Source organism: Cibotium barometz, chromosome 11 (genome assembly GCF_041138505.1).
Source record: "Cibotium barometz isolate CiBa-2024 chromosome 11, ASM4113850v1, whole genome shotgun sequence".
NCBI classification, from domain to species: Eukaryota; Viridiplantae; Streptophyta; class Polypodiopsida; order Cyatheales; family Cibotiaceae; genus Cibotium; species Cibotium barometz.
The window spans coordinates 50,867,982-50,869,708 of record NC_141056.1 but is presented as its reverse complement, the minus strand read 5'-3'; the positions used below and the strand labels follow the sequence as shown (position 1 = coordinate 50,869,708).

At 44.4% G+C, this 1,727-nt stretch overlaps 1 protein-coding gene across 1 annotated transcript; it reads left to right on the top strand.

The window, feature by feature from the left end:
* Window positions 1-307: 307 nt before the first annotated feature.
* LOC147634299 (uncharacterized) lies at window positions 308-937 on the top strand. Its single transcript, XM_086805658.1, has one exon. The coding sequence runs from the start codon at window positions 308-310 to the stop codon at window positions 935-937; it is 630 nt and encodes a 209-aa protein (XP_086661784.1).
* Window positions 938-1,727: the final 790 nt, after the last annotated feature.

Sequence of the window (1,727 nt, the reverse complement as noted above, 5' to 3'; positions counted from 1 at the left end):
GTTTTTTTTTTTTGAGGCGGTGGTTTTTTTTTTTATTAAGTCGGGGGATTTGGCAGAAGTCTATAGCTTGATGCTCCGTGACACTTGTAATGAAAAAACGGCGACAAGTGTTTTCATGGCACACCTGCCTGCTGCACAGTAATCCGGTTCTGGAGCTTTCTTCTTCACCAGCGTCATGGCCCCCACCCCCACGATTCCCTTTTTATATCTTCAGAGATCATGGTGGCATATATGTTCATCTTCTCCACACCCCCTCTTCATCGTCTCCACACCCCCTCTTCATCTTCTGCTGCTAAGCCCTGCAACCATGAGCTCTGAAGGCCTTGCCAAGAGAGCCCGGGACCCTCTTGACCCTGCCAACCACCTGCCAGACGACCAGTATTCCAAGGATCTTAAGCCCAGAAAACCCCCAACTTCAAAGCACGTGAAGGGCCTCAGATCTCTACTTGTGGCACTGTGTGCGCCTCTGATGTTGGGCCTTGTCACTGCTTTTCTCAACAAAGGCCCAAATCAGCCCTTCTACAGGGACCTCAAGAAGCCCTCTTGGAACCCACCTGGGTGGCTGTTTGGGCTAGCATGGAGCCTGCTGTACCCTACAATGGGGTTAGCTTCATGGCTTGTGTGGGTAGAAGGGGGCTGGAGGCGGCAGAATTTTGCTCTTGGGCTTTACCTTGTGCAGCTCGCATTGAACCTCATGTGGCCTTGTCTCTTCTTTGGGCTGCATGATATAATGATGGCTATGGTGGATATTAGTGCACTTGTGGTTGTGTTGGCTGCTTGCATCCATGCTTTCTCCTCTGCTAACCGGGTGGCTGGCAACTTGATGAAAGCCTACCTTGCATGGATCATCTTTGCCACGGCCTTGAATTACAACCTGTGGATGATGAACAAAAGCACAGACGAACCCCTCCTGACTGCACAACAGCACATACAGTGAGAGACCCCCCCGTGAAGCTGGTGAGAGGCTCAGATAGGTGCTGAATGGAGGAGACGTAATTTCTGCTTTGTAGTTACAGCAACAAGAGGAGAAGATGGATGGGTGTCTGTGTAGTAAAGCCTTGGAAGGCTGTGTAATAATGTAAAGCTTTACTGTGTTTTGGTCGGATCAGGCATGTAATAAACGTCAGTTGTATAGGTTTGCGGAAGTTCACATGCAAATTTGTGCTCTGTTTTCTTTCTCAAGTTGAATTAGTGGTTTATGAATATGGTTTATGAATAAGAAATACTGTGTGATAAATATGTTTTTGTTTTTTTTTGGGGGGGAATTGTTATGTGATAAACGCAAGTATTAGGATATAGGAGAAACAGTAAAATGTGTCTCCTCCTTTCCCAATATAATAAATCCTCTTTTGAGGGGGTAAAGGAAAAAGGGCATAATAAATCTTTTTTTAGCAACAAATTGGGGCCTACAATGAGTTTTTTTTATTTTAAAAAACAAGTCATTTGCTAATGGCTCTTAAAATTCAGAGTTCCCGTTGATGTTTTTTTATTTCCATCGACAAAAGCTTATGGATTCAGTTTCCAGTGATGTTTTTTATTTCCATTGACAAAAGCTTATGGATTCAGATTCATAAAATTTCTACTTGTCAAGGCCCACCACCTCTCTTTTAATTTCCCCCTCTTCATACCTCTAATGCTTGTCGGCCCCTATTCAATAACCGCAACATAGGGAGCAGTGTCAGAAATAAAGCTTTTTTTCAAAGTGAAAAAATAGACAACCTTCCAGC

Bases quoted from the DNA above. Each gene is read 5' to 3' on its own strand.
- LOC147634299 (XM_086805658.1), top strand. From the start codon at position 308: ATGAGCTCTGAAGGCCTTGCCAAGAGAGCCCGGGACCCTCTTGACCCT.